Genomic DNA, 17,867 nt, shown 5'->3' with positions numbered 1-17,867 from the left:
AATAACACACAAGGACAAGGCACTACATATCACTATTAGTTTTCCTGTTCTAATTTCTCTGTTCTGAAGCATGTTACATGTTTTCTTAAAAAAAAAAGGGGGGGGGGGAACTGTCCATTTCCACAAACGTGAAAGAAATGCAAAAGTAGTGAGCATAGTGGCTCACACTTAAAACTTTAACACTCAGGAGACTTGCCATGAGTTTGAGGGCAGCCTAGGCTACGAAGTGAGCCATGTTTTAAATAAAGCATGTTAAAGAGTTATTTTAAATAATAGAATTAAATTACTGGGGTACCAAAATCTAAATCAGCCTATGCACTCATTCATTACCTTCCATGTCAGTAATGGCAATGGAACATGTAGTTCAGTAGGTGCTTAAATTGTTACAATTATACTTTTTTTTTTTTGATTTGTCAAGGTAGGATCTTACTCTACTCTAACACATGCTGGCAGGGAATTTACTATGTAGTCTCAGGCTGGCCTCTATTAAACTTCTTTTTAAATAAGTATGTGGTGTGCATGTGGGAATGGAGGCCAGAGCACAACCTGAGTGTCATCCTTAGGAACACCACTCTCACCTTCTGGTTAGGGTCTCTAGTTGTCCTGGACCTCATCAATCAGGCTAGCCTGGCTGGACAGAAAACCCAAGAGACCCATCTATCTGCCTTCACCTTCCAAGCAATGAATTCATAGGCTTGCATCAGGCACTGCTTTTTTTTTTTTTTTTTTTTGAGTAGTACTAGAGATCGAATTTGTCTTTTTCAAGGGAGAGTCTCACTGTAGCCTAAGCTGACCTGGAATTCACTATATAGTCTCAGGGTAGCCTCAGACTCACAATGATCCTCCTACCTCAGCCTTCTGAGTGTTGGGATTAAAGGCACATGCCACCACAACTGGCTTCTGCACTTGTCTTTATATACATGCAAAAAGAGCACTTTACTAAATAGGCTATATCCCCAGTCCTACTACACTGTTAAGAATATAATGAGCAGTTAAGGTGCCTGCCTGCAAAGCCAAAGAACCCAGGTTCGATTCTCCAAGACCCACATAAGCCAGATATATAAGGAGCACATGTTGTCTTGAGTTTGTTTGCGGTGGCCAGAGGCGGCCCTGGTATACCTATTCTCTCTATCTACCTACCTAATAAATAAAAATAAAATTTTTAACAAGAAGGGCTGGAAAACAAACAAACAAAAAAAAAAAAGAAAGCAAACAAGGGCTGGAGGGAGGGCTTAAGTGATTAAGACGTTTGCCTGCAAATCCAAAGGACCCAGGTTCAAGTCTCTGGGACCCATGTTAGCCAGATGCACAAGGGGGTACATGCATCTGGAGTTTGTTTTCAGTGGCTGGAAGCCCTGGTGCACCTATTCATTCTCTCTCTCCCCCTCTTTCTATGTCAAATAAATAAATAAAAATAATTAAAACAAACAACAACAAAAGTATATAATGTCTAGTTCCACAGCATATAATGATCTTTCCAGTAGAAGCTGAAAACTTCTAGCTGTGATAAATCAGATTTGAAATCTGACCTACACAGCCTAAGTTTTTAGGGAGGAGAAATGTCAGGAAGGATAAATTCATTTTACAGCACTGATAAGGACGAACAACTTTATTCTTTTTGAGGCAGAATATTACTCTGGCCCAGGCTGACCTAGAATTCACTTGGTAGCTCAGAACTCTGGCCTGGAGCTCAAGATGATCCTCCTACCTCAGTCTCTCAAGTGCTAGAATTAAAGCATGAGCCACCACACCCCACTTCTATTTTTCTATGCATTCAAAATGTTTTTAAAAACTGATATCTCCAGTTTACTATAGGTAGGGAATTCCAAATCCAGACCAACATAGTATTTCCAATGTTACAGATCTAAAATAAAAGTCCCTATTTTCATTTAGGTTTGCCCTAAGCTTCACAAGTTTTAAGCAAAAGCCACAAAGAAACATCTCAGTAATGTTCTATGTTTGCCAAGTATGTCTGAATAATGCCAACATAAGAGGTGCTTTAGCAAGATCTATATTCTCCAGAGTTAAAACAAAAGTAATTAAAACAATAAAAAAGAAAAGCACATGAATTTGGGATTGAGGTTGGAATAGGAGACAGTTTCAGACCTGGTTTAATCCTGAGAAAGATGGGTCCTGAGAAGTACTAACAGTCATGCTTCTTTTCCTCTTCCCCACTGGAGATTCTAAACACTAAACAGACAATAGAGGGTGGCAGTGCATCAAACAGTATTGCTTACATTGCAACAATGGCTGGCGCAGACAGGCAACACCGAGGCATTAGAGAAAGAACAGGGTAGCCAAATGCCATCCTTCTTCCACCAAGCACTGTAGCTTCTCAGTTTTCCAAATAAGAATCACATGCTTAAGAACATTTGAATTCTAAAATACTTGGGTTTTTAATGCCACTATATTGTGTCACTGCCTGAAACAGGGATAGCAATGGTGACATTTGGCTTTTTAATTTTTAAATCAAAACTGGGGGGTTTTGATCTGCAATATTTGGCACCAGAATCTGCCCTCCCCCCACAAGAGTGTATGGGGAAAAAATCTTCAGTAAGGAAGAGGTAGAAGGCATTTAGTCACCTTAAAATTTATTTTCAAAAGCATGCAGGGCTGATTACTTAAGAGATGTGCAAATTCACTAAGATTGGAGTGGCCACTCCTAAATATCAAATTCAGAACAATTTTCCAAGTAAGAAATTTTACTTCAAAAATCAACCTCAACCCCCCTCCCAACTCTTCTTCCCCATGAATAGAAAACTACTAGAACAAACTGACCAAAGGATCCAGTCTCATACAACTGGCATTTTTCAAACTATTTAATAAACACCAAAAAAACAATAAATAAATAAATAAATAAAAACCCAACTACCTAAGTCAAACACGATAACGGGTTCAAAACCAACTAGTCTTTGAATCTTAGTTAAACAAAACCCTTCACTTCTGTCCTATAGTCCTTTGGAAACTGTTACAGGAAAGCAGCTCAATAAAATTCTTTTGAATCTGCAAGAGGACACAGATCCTGAAAAAGGCATTCACTACCAGGCAACATGGACTTCCAAAATTCAACTATGATTAAGGAGGGGAAACCCCCAAAATGAAGTGTTCACAAGGCCATCATTTAAGTAGAAGGCAAAAATCATATACTGTAAGCCTCCTTATGCAGCACAGGGATTCATCTGAAGATAAGGGGTCTTTAGGGAAAGAAAATGGGAAGGAGGGATGGAAAAATGGCCAAAAGAAGAGAGTCAAATTGACAAAATCACTCAAAAAGTTTAGATCAGTAATTTTCTGTTTTTCAACCAGATTACTAGGTTTTTCAATGACTAAGAACATGGATGCTTCAAGAGAAGCTACACTTTAAAAATGAGATTTGGGAATGACAGGATCAATAATATGAAGACTGAAAAGCCTTTCATTATTTAAAGTTCAATGAAAAATATAATTTACTAAAACTGGTCAGACCAACATTAGTATCTCACACTTACAAATAACAATTCTAATGTAATGGCTCCAAGTTGGCATTCATACAGGCAAACAAAGGTAAACATTTATAGCCAGACCTAAAAACACCAAATGTTCCCTTACACTTCAAATGGGAATCTTCCTCCCAAAAACAAAACAAAAAAGCCCCACAAGAACAAAAAGCCCCCAAGTTGTCCTGAAGTTGAGAATTTCTGTAAGATTATCGGATCATAACATGCTTAGTGCATTGCCAATGCTGCCTGTCTGCCCGAGCTCAACATTGAATGGATAAAAGCAATTCACTCAAAACTAATCATGGCAGAAAAATTTCAATACAATTAGTTTCTAACTGCAATCATGCGTCACTAAAACCCAATTGCCCCATAAGTTGAACCATTCTGAGACTCCAAATGAGCACTAGAGTTTTACAGTATGCATGTTCATTTCACTTGTCTGTATTTTCCTTTAAAAGTAGGGCAGAGGGTTGGAGAACTCACCCAACTTAGGACGCAAGTAAGACACTGTTAACTACTTTTGAACCAGGCCCAAAAGTTAATCCCTTTCAATACACGAATTAAAAGACTGAAGAATTCTTTCTCAGTATCAACTATGCTTAATCACCAAATGTTAACGTCATAGTGACAGATGGGTCAGGGGATCCCACACTGGCACAAGCACATATATAACAAAACCCACACTTTAGAGCCAAAGGTTAAAATCTGATTTGTAGCATTCAGAAGAAATATATATAGAACTTTTCACTATTCAAGTGAATGAAAAATAGATACAACTGTTTAAGTTAAATACTGATGATTATAGCTCATTAAGCCTTGGAATTTAATACTTTCAAAAAGATAACTCATCTTGTTTGGGTAAGTTGGAAGGATATATTTCAAGTTACTAAGTTAATAGAGTTAGCTGATCATCCTTCTAGCACAATCTTTTAAAGCAATTACAGCAAATTCTACTTATGATAGCTTTTTAAAGATTGAAAAATTTACCAAAGCAGTTCGTGTCAATATTTTACTCTTTGTTCTTTCATGCAAAGAGCTTTGACTAACCTTATTACAGTGACGCCCAATACCCATTAGGAAGTTATCTGGTTTAATGTCTCTGTGTATAAAATTCTTTGTATGCACATACTCAATTCTACTGATCATCTGAAAAAGAAAAAAGGAAAAAATAATAGGTGATAGAAGCATTATCATTTCTCAAGTATTCCAGATTTTCAGTTATAGTTCATAATGACAGCATTAGAAAAAATTAAATGTAAGTTCCATTTATTTCTAGCTTCATGGATATTCAGATACAAACCTGATTTGGTCTTTGGTTTGTCCGATTAAAAATATGGATCTGGAGAGATGGCTTAGTGGTTAAGGCATTTACTTGCAAAGCTAAGGACCTCAGTTCAATTCCACAAGACCCACGTAAGCCAGATGCACAAGGTAGCGCATGCATCTGGAGTTCGTTTCCAGTGGCTGGAAGCCCTGGCCCGCTCATTCTCTCTCTCTCTCTCTCTCTCTCTCTCTCTCTCTCTCTCAAATAAATAAATAAATAAATAAGGATCTGGGACTGGAGTGATGGCTTAGTGACTAAGGCACTTGCCTGCAAAGCCTAGGACCAAGGTTTGATGTACAAGGTGGCTTGTGCATCTGGAGTTTGTTTGCAATGGCTAGAGGCCTAATGTGCACAATTTCTATTTATTTACCTCTCTCAAGTAAATAAATTAGTAATATTTTTTAAAAAATGGATCTGACCTGATAAGAATACTTGATGTCTGACATGTTCAAATTATAGAAGTAGTAGGGGCTGAGGAGATGGCTCAGCAGGTAAAGGAACTTGCTTGAAAAGCATGCTGACACCAGCTCAATCCTCCATAGTACCCATATAAAAAGCCAATGCAGAACAGGAATGCATCTGCCCCCAATGTGCTACTGGCATTCATTTGCAGCAGCACACTGTGGCATGTGCCCACCCCTCAAACAGACAATTTTTGAAGTGTTTTAAATTGTTTTAGGTGACTTTACCATGTTTCTCTCCATGCTTATATAATCTGAAAAAGTTCATTAAGCATATCACTCAACAAGCTTTTCTTTTTTAAAAAAATGTGTGTGTATACAATGTGGAGATCAAGAGGACACCCTCTGGGTATTGGTTCTCTCCTTCCAGTTTTTGCCACTGGGAAGGCCAGACTAGCTGACCCACAAACTATGACATTCTTTATGCATCCCACTGCATTAGTCACAGTGAGATTATAGAAGTTTGTCCAAATTACATCCAGTTTCATGTGGGTGTCATGGGGTGAATCCAGGTTGGCAGCATAACAATGCAAGTACCTTCAATCACTAAGCCATGTCCCCAGCTCCTGGAGCTCTTCTTTTATTTTTCTTCTCTCCCCTTTCATTCTTGATTTTTTTTTTTTTTGAGGTAGGGTCTCACTGTAGCCCAGGCTGACTTTGAATTCACTATGCAGTTTCAGGGTAGCCTCAAACTCACCTTGATCCTCCTACCTCTGCCTCCTGAGTACAAAGGAATGCCTATCCAGATTTACATGGGTAGCTGGGGAACTGAACCCCAGACAGCAGTCTTTGCAAGCAAGCATCTTTCACTGTTAAATCATCTCCACAGCCCCCTATAATATCCTTTCTAACACCTACAGAAATTCTATTAGAGAGAAACATTTTCTCCGGTAGCTTCCAATTTCTCCCTCTATGCAATGCTATAAATACATATTTAGATAAAAGCCTACTTGCTGCTTTTCTCCGTGAGCTATAAATTCAATACAATGAGGAACTGATGAGGATACTCTATTTCCTTTTGTACAACAACATCCACTACCTTTCAAAATAGGATATGAAATTTGTATTTCCACCACTAGTAAATACTATTTTCCCCAATCATTTATTTCAGTTTTAAAACTTTGCCAGCTAGGAAAATGGCTTAGCGGTTAAAAGCATTTGCTTTCAAAACTTTCTCAATATGGCAGGTAAAAAGTATTATCTCAAGCGGGGTGTGGTGGCACACACCTTTAATCCCACCCAACACTAAGGATGCAGAGATAGGACTGTTGTCAATAAGACAACAGTGAGTTCCAGGTCTGCCTGGGCTAGAGAGAGAACCCACCTTGGGGAGAAAAAAAGGATTACCTCATGTCCCCCCCCCCCCCCCTTGGTTTTTCGAGGCAGGGTTTCACTCTTGTCGAGGCTGACCTGGAATTCACTATGTAGTCCCAAGGTGGCGTTGAACTCATGGCCATCCTGCTTCCTACCTCTGCCTCCCGAGTGCTGGGATTAAAGGCATGCACTACCACGCCCAGCTTTACCTCACTTTTCTGTTCCTAACATGAAGTTTGAGAATCTGAACATTTTAACTGGCAATTTGAATTTGCTACTTTATGCACTATAAAACTAAACACTGCCTATTATTTGTTTTGACTTGTCTTTTCTTGTTACTTCCTGGAGTTCCCTGCATACAGACAGCTTTTATTACATAAATATATTCTATATCTAAAGAATGACACTTATTTATGTACCCTTATATTCCTGCTCTTCTCATTAGTTGTTCATCCTCATTTTCCCTTACTTTTTTTTTCCTTTTCTCAGAGAGGCCTCAAACACACAGTGATTCCCCTACTTCTACCTCCCAAGTACTGGGATTACAGGCATGCACCATAATGGCTGGCTTGAACACTTTTGTATCTTTCTCTTCAACACTCTAAGGCCATAGAAGGGCCAACTCTTCACCAGTGGTAAACACTCAATATATATTCACTACATATATGTTTTACTAAGCCTACCAAATACAAGGAATTGCTTTTATTAGGATTCATTCACATATTTAAAATACATTTTTTGGGCTGGAGAGATGGCTTAGCGGTTAAACGCTTGCCTGTGAAGCCTAAGGACCCCGGTTCGAGGCTCGGTTCCCCAGGTCCCACGTTAGCCAGATGCACAAGGGGGCGCACGCGTCTGGAGTTCGTTTGCAGAGGCTAGAAGCCCTGGCACGCCCATTCTCTCTCTCTCCCTCTATCTGTCTTTCTCTCTGTGTCTGTCGCTCTCAAATAAATAAATCTAAAAAAAAAAAAAAAAATACATTGTTTTAACTTATATAGCTTAAGTTAAATATTAAAAACAAAACCTTGAGTCTGTCACATATTGGTCACCAGATACCAGCTATTTATCATCTCATTTTCTTATCCAATTTAAGACATAGCGTTCTCTGGCTGGGTGTGGAGGTGCATGCCTTTAATCCCAGCACTTGGGAAGCAGAAACAGGAGGACTGCTGAGAGTTTGATGCCATCCTGGAACTATATAGTAAATTCAAGGTCAGTCTGGGCTAGAGCCAGACCCTACCTCAAAAAATTTTTTTAAAAAAAGAAATAAATAGCACCCTCTCACATTTGTTTTTGGAGGTAGGACCCCAGTAAGTAGCTAAGGAAGGTTTAGAATTGGCTATGTCATTGTATCGAACTCAAATTAGTGACCCTCCTGCCTCAACCTCTTGAGAACTGGATTAAAGTTGTATGCCAAGCTTTCTTTTTTTTTCTCCTTTTTCTTTTTTAAATTTATTTGAGAGTGACAGACAGAAAGAGGCAGAGAGAATGGGTGCGCCAGGGCCTCCAGCCACTGTAAGCCAACTCCAGATGTGTGCAGCCCCTTGTGCATCTGGCTAACGTGGGTCCTGGGGAATCAAGCCTCAAACCAGGGTCCTTAGGCTTCACAGGCAAGCACTTAACTGCTAAGCCATCTCTCCAGCCCCATTCCAAGCTTTGTATAGCAGCATTTTAATAAGCACACTGAATTTTACTTCTATCATTTCCACTATTGTCCTACCCTTAAAAAGACAACAAAAATGGGGGAATAAGTATACATTTAGCAGAGAGAATCCTGGGTTTGATCCCCAGCAACATATAAAACCAAGCATGGTGGTATATGCCTGGTAAGCTAGCATAGGCTACATGAGATACATCTTAACAACCAAAGCAATTAACTAGCTAGTGTGGAAGCACACTTGTGAGACTAGTTAGGAGAACTGCCTTGAGTTAAGAGACCAGTCTGGGGCACAGTGAGTTTCAGGTCGGCCAGGACTTTCCTCAGCTTTCCACCCCTCCCCCAAAAAGACCTGTTTTTTTTTTTTTTTGCTTTTGAGTCATGATCTCACCCTACAGTCCAGATTGGCCTTGAACACATGCTGTCCCTTCCTACTTCAGCCTCCACAGAGTGTCAGGATCACAGGTGTAAGGCCATTTAATTACTTCAAACTTCAGGCAATACATTAATCTAACTCAAAAAAGAATTTTTTTTTTTTCTTGAGGTAGAGTTATACCCTAGCCCAGGTTGACCTGGATTTCACTATGTACTCTCAGGGTGGCTTTGTATTCATGGTGATCTTCCTACCTCTGCCTCTCAAGTGCAGGGATTAAAGGCATGTGCCACCATGCCCAGCTCCTAACTCAAATTTTATTTATTTATTTGACAGAGAGAAAGAGAGCGAGAGAATGGGCAGGCCAGAGCTCTAGTCACTGCAAACGAACTCCAGACGCATGTGCCTCCTTGTGCATCTGGCTTACATGGGTCCTGGGGCATCAAACCTGGGTCCTATGGCTTTGCAGACAAACTGCTAAGCCACCCCTCTAGCCCGTAACTCAAATTTTAAAGCTTTGCTTCAAAGCTACAAGTGCTTGAAAATTCATTACTTCAATGTTTTCCCCTTTGTTCATTTGAGAAAGGGTCTTCCTAACAATCCAAACCAGCCTCGAATTCGTAATCCCTCTGCCTCAGCCTCCCAAATGCTGTTAACAACATGATTAGTAAAAAAAAAATTTTAATAATACTTTATCCTATACACAGAGGAAGACATTTACAAATCATATTGGGTTAATGCACTTGAATGAATATCCTACTTCTGCTTGTCTAAATTTAAATAGTGACACATAAGATTATAATATTCTGGCTTATAAAATGTTGTTGGTCTGGGGAAATGGCTTAGCAGTTAAGGTGTTTGCCTGTGAAGCCTAAGGACCCCAGTTCAATTCCCCAGGACCCATGTAAGCCAGATGCACAAGGGGGCGCATGCGTCTGGAGTTTGTTTGCAGTGGCTGGAGGCCCTGGCGGCCATCTTCTCTATCTGCTTCTACCCCCCTGTCAAATACATAAATATTTTTTTTAATGCTGTCATTGGTAGTTTTGTTTCTTAATTTTTATTTTTGGCAAAATTTCACACACCTGGTCAGCTAACATAAGTACAGTTTTCATTGTGAATCTTCTTGAACAGAAATTGAAGAGGTCTTCGAGGCTGGGTCCCAGAAGATCCATGACTAGCACATTATAGTCTTTTTCCTGTCCATACCACCTAACAAAACAAAGTAAAAAAAGAAGAGAAGATTATTACAAAAACTTAAACAATTACTTAATGAGAAAAACATTTAAGTTACTAAATCCTAAGATGAGACAGATTTCCCAACTGGGCTTGGTAAGAGAAATTAAGGCAGGAGGATCACTGTGAGTTCAAGGCCAGGCTAGAGTACTTTTAAAAAATGGCTGGATGGGCTGGAGAGATGGCTTAGCGGTTAAGCGCTCGCCTGTGAAGCCTATGGACCCCGGTTCGAGGCTCGGTTCCCCAGGTCCCACGTTAGCCAGATGCACAAGGGGGGCGCATGCGTCTGGAGTTCGTTTGCAGTGGCTGGAAGCCCTGGCGCGCCCATTCTCTCTTTCTCCCTCTATCTGTCTTTCTCTCTGTGTCTGACGCTCTCAAATAAATAAATTTAAAAAAAAATGGCTGGAGAGATGGCTTAGCAGGTTAAGGTGTTTGCCTATGAAGCCTAAGAACCCAGGTTCCAGGACCCATGTAAGCCACATGCACAACGCAGCACATGATCTGGAGTTCATTTGCAGTGGCTAGAGAGGCCCTGGGTGTGCCCATTCTCTCTACCTGCCTCTACGTTTGAGGCCAGTATGAGACAACTAAAGAGTAAGTTCCAAGTTGGCTTGGGCTAAAGTGAGACTCTACCTCGTAAAACCAAACCACAACAACAAAAAAAACCTACCATAAAAAATTCCTTTTTTGGCTAGGTTTTGGTTTTGTTGTTGTGTTGCTATTGTTTTGAGGCACCCACTCTGTATACCACCACGCTGGCAATGCCTAGATTTTACTTGAAGAAACTTTTCCTTAATTCACAAGACAAATACAGTGGTTAACTAAGTTACACTGCTTAACAAAAATACGACATTTCCATTCATTGCACAGCAGCATGACAGATGAAGTCTGTATCCATTTGCCACTGATTCCTGTGACCGTGGACAAGTTTCTCACCCTTCAGAAATGATAACCATATTAGGTAAAAAGCCATCCACTCTTTTAAAAAATTTTTTTATGTATTTGCAAGCAGATAGAGAGGGGAAGGAGACAGAGACAAAATGGACATGCCAGGGGCTCAAGCTACTGCAAACAATCTTCAGATCCAATGGGCCACTTTTTGCAGCTGGCTTTATGTGGGTACTAGGCAATCAAACCTAGATCATTAGGATTTATAACCAAATGCCTTAACCTCTGGACCAGATCTCCAGCCTGAAACATCCTATCTTAACTCCCACCAAATGTAGGAGGATTGCTTACAAACTGTATTTGTAAGCAATCCTCCTACGTCTGTCTCCCAAGTACTGGGATTATAGGCATACACCACCACATATGGCACAATAAGCATTTTTAACAGATATTTGTTATTTCATAAGAATCATTTAGGGATTTTTTTCTTTGAGGTAGAGTTTCACTCTAGTCCAGGCTGACCAGGAATTCACTCTGTACTCCCAGGCTGGCTTCAAACTCAGAGCAATCCCCCTACCTCTGCTTCCCAAGTGCTAGGATTAAAGGCTACCACACCAGGCTTCAAGAAGCATAGTTTTAATTATCATGGACTATATTACAGATAAATGTGCAATTACAGATATAATATGTAATTCATGGACTATTACTAACCATTTTTCTTATCCTAAGGACAGAAAATCACCACCATTTGTTACTACAAAATTCCACTCAGGAGAAGTAACAGAGGAGTGCTCAGCACTGAAACATTCTAGCACACCAAGGCTCAGGGTCCACTGTGGAAGAGGTGACGGAAGGAATATAAGAGCCACAGGAAGGGGAGGGCTGCTGACAATACAATCTTTCAGACACAAAAAGGCTTGGGTATATACACATGATCTCACAGTGCCTAGTACTACTAACACAAGACCCTCATAATAGGCAGAGGATGACATCAAAATAAAAGAGAGGAGCTGGAGAGATGGCCAGATACATAAACTGGTTCAGGCATCTGGAGTTTATTTGCAATGGCTAGAGTTCCTGGTAAACCCTTTTCTTCCTTCCCTCCCTCTCTCTCTTCTTTTCCTTCCTTCAAATAATAAAATTATTTTTTAAAAAAGAAAAAAATTTCACTCAGAAAGAATATGGCCAATATTAAGAGATTAGTGATACACTGAAACTGTCTAAAAAATATTGTTAAGTCATTTAAAAGTTTAAGCTAATGAAGTTTGTGAACACCGTAAGAACCTATGCCAAGATATACCATATGTACAAAGTTTATATTTAAAATATCCAAGGACTGTAGAGATGGCTCAGCAGTTAAGGGGCCTGCCCACAAAGCCTAATGACGCAGGTTAGATTCCCCAGTACCTACATGAAGCCAGATGCACCAGGTGGAATATGTATCTGGAGTTCATTTGCAATGGCTAAAGGCCCTTACGCACCCATTTCCCCCCCTTCTATCGGTCTTTCGCTGTAATAAATAAATAAAGTTATATTCTTTTTCTAAAAAGTAGTCTAACTAACAGTGGTCCTATATGCTCACTATCATTATCCCTCAATGCCATCCAGCAAAGCTGTAGACACAGTAGGCATGGCACTCACAAGAAATACAAATAAGCCCTGACACACCCATTGTCTCACTCTCCTCCCTCCCCCTTTCTCTTTCTCCCCAGTCTTTCTCTGTCAAATAAATAAATAGAATTTAAAAAAAGAAAAGAAATACAAATAAATAAACCTGCAATTAACTGTCATATTTCAGACCTTGCCTGCTGGGCTTCATATTTAGGTACAATGAATAGGATCCCCTAACATCTTAAACCAAAGGGCAAAGAACCTAAGCTTAAGTAGGGTTAAGAAGTCCAAGTGTCTTCCTACAACGGTTGCTCACCTCTTTTTGAGAACTACTTCCTACACTTGAGACATGAATAACTACCATCAAACACATAAAATCTACTTCACATCCTTGTGTCAAAAAATGTAACTTAATAAGGAGAAGAATATTTAAGTTTCCATAGGTCTTGCCCACTAGCCTAAAAAAAGAAACAGACATGTCAATGTGACAGTGGCAGAACTGGTGCGTCCTCATTACACCTAAACCCCTGTATACCAGCTGTGATTATTTTTCCTCTTTCTTACCTCTCTATTCTCTCTGCTCATGTAAATGTTTACTTGAAACAAACCAAAGAGAGTAGGAGTAAGGAGATGAGGGTAATATTAATTAATTGTATTAAAAGTAAACGATAAACTAAAAGTTCTCCTTATCCTCTCAATTTTACATTTCTTTCATTTTTTTTCTCTCCTTTTTATCTATCTTTTCTTTTTTTTGGGGGGGGGGGTTTCGAGATACGGTCTTGCTCTAACCCAGGCTGACCCAGAACTCACTATGCAGTCTCAGGGTGGACTCCAACTCAGGGCTATACTACCTCTGCCTCCCCAGTGCTGGGACTGCTGGGATTATTAAAGGCATGTGCTACCATGTCCAGCCTTTTTTCTCTCTTTATACTTTCATCCTGCAGCACTAAGCCAGTGTTAGAGTTGTCAAGACCTTGCCAAAATAAATGTTTGACACTATTAAGAGCTTTAACAGATTTTTATATAAATCTAATAAATCTAATTTGCCTAGGTCTTTTTCTTTAAAGGTGATGGGGATGGAATCCACCACTCTACTACTGTGTTACATGTTCAGCCCTTTATCTAGAGAAGGAGAGAAATGAGAAGGAAGAGGAGGAGAAAGATGAGGAAGAGAAGAGTGAGAGAGCATGTCAGTGTCTCTTGCTCATGCAAATGCATGTGCCATTGAACCCAGGCCATCAAGCTTTGGAATCAAGAGCCTCTAACTGCTGAGCTATTTCCCCATCATTTTTTGTTTGTTGGGACACAGAATCTTGTTATGAAACCCAGGCTGGCCTTGGAACCTGCAATCCTCCTGCCTTAGCTTCCAAGTGCTGGACAATTACCACTAGTCCAGCATTACCTACATTTAAGGCAATTTCACAATCACTTTTAAAAGAAATAATGTGCAAAGTAATCTCTAATTGAAGATTTCCCTAATTAGAGCCCAAAGAGAATTAGATAAATTCAGTGACACTCTTTCAGCCTAGGCTAGACACCCTACCTAGAAAAAACAAAGTAAAAAAAAAATTAGTTTGAGAGTGTGAGAGATAGCTTAACAGTTAAGGCAAAGTTACTGCAAAGCCTAGGAACCCAGGTTTGATTTTCTAGGACCCATGTAAACCAGACGCATAAGGTGAAGCATGCGTCTGGAGTTCATGTGCAATGGCTGGTGGCCTTGGCACACCTATATTCTATCTGCCTCTTTCTCTCTCTCAAATAAATAATTTTTTTTTGTTGTCACAGACAATGATGAATTAGGTAAAACTTTTATTTTCAAGCTCTTCAAAGATTTCCTTTACAAACACAATGGATGGCTCTAAAAGTATCCCAAATTCAATCAACGGCACATAATCCAAGTAAAACACTTGTGACATGAATAACTCCCTTAGCTTGTGATCGTTGCACATGACTTGTTTTTAACCATTTGCAATGTTCTGTCACATTTTCAACTCTTTTTAAGGACATGAAAAGTATTTTTTGAAGGACAATAAAAGTACAAGCAAAAGTATAAAAGAACTTCAAAAAAAGATCAATTTACATCATATATAAGATGGGGCAACCTAACATAATGTAACATCCTTTCAAACAAGTCTGAAAAGAAACTTCTTTTAAGTTTAGTGTTAAAAAATTTTTTTTTCTCATTCAGAAATGAAAATCTCACTTAGAAAATCAAGATATCATGTGATTAGTAAAGCTTGTTCTCCTCTCCCAATTTTATACTTCCCTCTCTTCAGTTAGTAATTCTAAATCCCTAAGAACAAATTTTATTATAACATAAAACTCTTAACAACAACAAATTATAAATACCCAATTATTTTAGTAAAAATGTTTTCTTCCTAAAATGTAAACATCCAGTAAATAGAACATACATGATATTCCATATATAGCAATACAGTATTTCACTTATGAAAGAGATGCATTTTAGTATATTTGGTGGTAAGATTTCTGTTTGTCTTAATACAAAATATTTCAGCACAAGAAATAAGCCATTTATCATTTTAAAATCCTACTCTTTTACTTGGTTTCCTTATTTGAATAGAAGAATCATTAATTTCTGTAGAATTCTGCATATAGGACCAGACCAGAAAAGGTCTGAAATATCTAAGTCATTTAGAAAACTGTTTACTTGAGACTTGGAGGCATTCTTCAATAAAGTTTTTCCCTACAGTTTTTAGAGTAAAGCACAGGATCTGGGCTCCCGGAAGGGGTTACTTCCAGCTGGGACACCAACCAGCAGGGCGTCCTTGCAGGCACTCTGCATGCAATACTGTTGAAGCTCTGCAGCTGCCTGAGAGACCTTGGTCCTCTCCACGCCGGCCTCCAGCTTGAGCTGCTCACAAATAAATAATTTTTTAAAATAAGTTTAGGTTGCATTTCTCTGCTAATGCCAGGAACGGTGACACATGCCTATAATCACACTAGGGAAGCAGAGGCAAGAAGATCTGGAGGGCAGCCTGGCTAAGGAGTAGAAATTTTATTCCTGTTCTAAAATCTCTACCGGTCTGAGACAGGAAGATCATCATCTGTTAAGACAGCTTGGGATACATTTTAAGACCTTGTCTCAAAACTTTAAAACTCCTAATACATATACACACACAATGCTATTCTTTTCAACCATAAAGAACAAAGTTATTGTGCTGAGGAGATGGCTCAGCAGTTAAAAGTGCTTCTTGCAACACCTGGCAGTCCAGGTTCAATTTCCCAGTACCCACATAAAGCCAGAAGCACAAAATGGTGTGTGGATGTGTTTGCAGTGGTCAGAAGCCGTGGCATGCCCATGTTCTCTCTGAGATAAATAAAAATTTTTATTAAAAAAAAAAAAGAATGAACAGGGCTGGAGATATGGCTCAGCTCAGAAGCTAAGGTACTTGTTTGCAAAGTCTACTGACCCAGGTTCAATTCCCCAATACCCACATAAAACCACATACACAAAGGGACACATACATCTGTACTTCATTTGTAGCTGCTGGAAAACCCTGGAGTGCCCATTCTGTTTCTCTTCACTCTCTCTCCCCCTTGCAAATAAATAAATGTACTTAAAGAAAAAGAACATGGACTGGAGGCTTAGTGATTAAGGTGCTTGCCTGCAAAGCCAAAAAAATCTATGATCAATTCCCCAGGAACCATGTAAGCCAGATGTACAAGGTGATGCATGCATATAGAGCTCATTTGCAGAACTGAAGATGCTAGAGCACCCATTCTCTCTCGCTTTCAGCTTCTTTCTCTCTCAAACAAATTTTTTTTTTTTTAAATGCTGGGTGTGGTGGCGCATGCCTTTAATCCCATCACTTGGGAGGCAAAGGTAGGAGGATCGTGACAAGTTCTAGGCCACCCTGAGACTACATAGTGAATTCCAGGTCAGCTGGGGCTAGAGTGAGAACCTACCTCAAAAAAAAAAAAAGCTATTTGCAAGACAACAGATACAAATACACATAATCATATTAAGCGAATGAAGCCAGTCTCAGAAAGACAAATGTTTTTCTTTTGCTTCCTAGATTTTACACAGATACCTAAGAACATATATGTATATATGACATGAAAATGAAAGCAAAGTGCCTAGGGGAACAAGACTATTGGGAGGGAAAAGAAATAGTCGTAACAGTGGAATATGCTCAATGCACAACATGTATTTGTGTTCAATGCCGTGTTTAACATAAATACACACACACAATGAAAACATTTTGAAAAAAAAAAAAAAGGAATATAGGGCTGGAGAGATGGCTAGTGTTTAAGGCACTTGCCTGTGAAGCCTAAGGACTCATGTTCAACTCTCCAGAACCCACATTAGCCAGACACACAAAAGTGAGTTAAATGCAAGGTCACACATGCCCAGTAGGTGACGCAAGCATTTGGTGTTGGATTTCAGTCGCTGAGGCCCATCAATTCTGTTTGTCTCTGACTCTCTTTTAAAAAGGAAATATAGCCAGGTATGGTGGTACACTCTTTTAATCCCAGCACTTAGGAGGCAGAGGTAGGAGGATCGTCCTGAGTTCAAGGCCACCCTGGGAATACAGAATGAATCCCAGGCCACCCTGGGCTAGAGTGAGACTCTACACCTCAAAAACCAAAAATAGCTGGGGGTGGTGGTGCACACCTTTAATCCCAGCACTTGGGAGGCAGAGGTAGTTTAAGGCCACCCCAAGACTATATAGTGAATTCCAGGTCAGCCTGGGCCAGAGTGAGACCCTACCTCGAAAAACCAAAAAATAAATACATAAATCAATAAAGAGAATATAGTAAAGTAGGTACCAGGTTGAGAAGATGGCTCAGCAATTAAAGGCACTTGCTGGCAAAGCCTCTGTTGCTCCTGGTTTGATTCCCTAGTACACATGTAAAACTAGACAGATGCATAAACTGACACCATTCCTCTGCAGTCCCTTTGCAGAGACAAGAAGCCCTGCAGACCCAATTCTATTCATTCTCCCTATCCTCACAAATACATTAGGATTGGGGGAAAAAAAAATCATAGTCAAGGATAAAAATTATGGCTTAGGGAAAAAAACAAGACATCAAAATAAAAGAGAGACCTATTGAGATGGGGAGGGGATATGATGGAGAATTTCAAAGGGGAAAGTGGGGGGGGGGAGGGAGGGTATTACCATGGGATACTTTTTATAATAATGGAAAATGTTAATAAAAATTGAGAAAAAATTGTGGCTTACAGTAAAATTTTAAAAAAGAAAAAATAACCATTATATGACATGATTAGTCTTCCCTCTTTTCCAATTGAACCCTACTTCCTAAAATTGCTTGCACAACTACTTTCTCACAGGTGACCAGCATGAAGGCCTTTGAACTATGTATGATATACAAGGTCTTCACCTCCTTGCCCTCTGCCTTCAAAGATGCACCCATGTTCCTTGACTCCAGAAGAGAAACAAACACCATTCATACATGACACTACCCACTACCAATGCAATTGCTTCATTCAACAATCAATGTTTATTAACAAGAAAACCAGATTCCTGCTTTTCTAGCTTTTATT

General features: G+C 39.5%; 1 protein-coding gene across 3 annotated transcripts in view; it reads right to left on the bottom strand.

Annotated features, from left to right (window-relative positions):
* The window catches only part of Csnk1a1 (casein kinase 1 alpha 1), a 54,962-nt gene that overhangs the window by 24,610 nt on the left and 12,485 nt on the right, over positions 1-17,867 (bottom strand). For 2 of the 3 annotated variants that reach the window (XM_045133156.1, XM_004664761.2), the window contains exons 3-5: positions 9,691-9,817; positions 4,527-4,625; positions 2,107-2,190 (exon numbers count right to left, since the gene is read on the bottom strand). In XM_045133156.1, the coding sequence (XP_044989091.1) occupies positions 2,107-2,190; positions 4,527-4,625; positions 9,691-9,817 (310 nt within the window). The remainder of the gene's footprint in view (positions 1-2,106; positions 2,191-4,526; positions 4,626-9,690; positions 9,818-17,867) is intronic. The other variant, XM_004664762.3, reaches the window with a different exon arrangement.

This window comes from Jaculus jaculus, chromosome 13 (genome assembly GCF_020740685.1).
Source record: "Jaculus jaculus isolate mJacJac1 chromosome 13, mJacJac1.mat.Y.cur, whole genome shotgun sequence".
Classification (NCBI taxonomy): domain Eukaryota; kingdom Metazoa; phylum Chordata; class Mammalia; order Rodentia; family Dipodidae; genus Jaculus; species Jaculus jaculus.
Note: the sequence above shows the minus strand (reverse complement) of the source record. Positions and strands in the feature narration are given on the sequence as shown.